Source organism: Acanthisitta chloris, unplaced genomic scaffold (genome assembly GCF_000695815.1).
Source record: "Acanthisitta chloris isolate BGI_N310 unplaced genomic scaffold, ASM69581v1 scaffold34511, whole genome shotgun sequence".
In the NCBI taxonomy this organism is placed as follows: Eukaryota; Metazoa; Chordata; class Aves; order Passeriformes; family Acanthisittidae; genus Acanthisitta; species Acanthisitta chloris.
Genome location: NW_008658255.1, coordinates 1 through 858, shown reverse-complemented (window position 1 = coordinate 858; position 858 = coordinate 1). Strand labels below are relative to the sequence as shown.

Sequence of the window (858 nt, the reverse complement as noted above, 5' to 3'; positions counted from 1 at the left end):
CCCCTGTCCCCAGGAGGAGTTCGGATACAATGCAGAGACGCAGAAGCTCCTGTGCAAGAACGGTGAGACCCTGCTGGGTGCTGTCAACTTCTTCGTGTCCAGCATCAACACACTGGTCAACAAGACCATGGAAGACACGCTCATGACGGTCAAGCAGTACGAGACAGCCAGGTGGGACGGGGTCTGTGAGGAGCCTGGGGTGTCCCGGGGGCTCTGGGTCAGGGGGCTGAGGCCAGGGGTCCCGCGCAGGCTGGAGTACGACGCGTACCGCACGGACCTGGAGGAGCTGAGCATGGGCCCGCGTGACGCTGGCGCCGTGAGCCGCCTGGACGCTGCCCAGAGCCAATTCCAGAGCCACAAGGACAAGTATGAGAAGCTGCGCGCGGACGTGGCCATCAAGCTCAAGTTCCTGGAGGAGAACAAGGTGGGCATGGGGATGGGGAGTGAGGGAGGGGGATGGGAGAGCACAGGGATGGGAGGTGCAGGACAGGGATGGGTGGTGAAGGACAGGAATGGGGGCACAGGGGGACAGGTGGTCCCTGGAGGTATTTAACAGCCACCTTGGGTATGGCACTCAAGGACATGGGTTAGAAGTGGGATGGGCAGTGCTGGTGGAGCAGTGATCTCTGGGGGCTTTCCCACCCCTTTTCCACGCTGCTGGGATAAGGTCCAGCCCCCTCAGACCATGCTCCTCCCCCAGATCATTTTTTTTCTGCTGCTGTTCCACAACGCCATCTCTGCGTACTTCGCCGGGAACCAGCAGCAGCTGGAGCAGACACTCAAGCAGTTCAACATCAAGCTGAAGACCCCTGGCGCCGAGAAGCCCTCCTGGCTGGAGGAGCAGTGAGCCCCCTGCGG

General features: G+C 61.5%; 1 protein-coding gene across 1 annotated transcript; it reads left to right on the top strand.

The window, feature by feature from the left end:
- Nucleotides 1-13: 13 nt before the first annotated feature.
- On the top strand, nucleotides 14-847 carry ARFIP2 (ADP-ribosylation factor interacting protein 2; the record flags this gene model as incomplete). Its single annotated transcript, XM_009085036.1, has 3 exons — nucleotides 14-171; nucleotides 250-424; nucleotides 701-847. Coding segments are annotated over 3 exons (480 nt in total), but the record flags the coding sequence as incomplete, so codon positions are not given.
- Nucleotides 848-858: the final 11 nt, after the last annotated feature.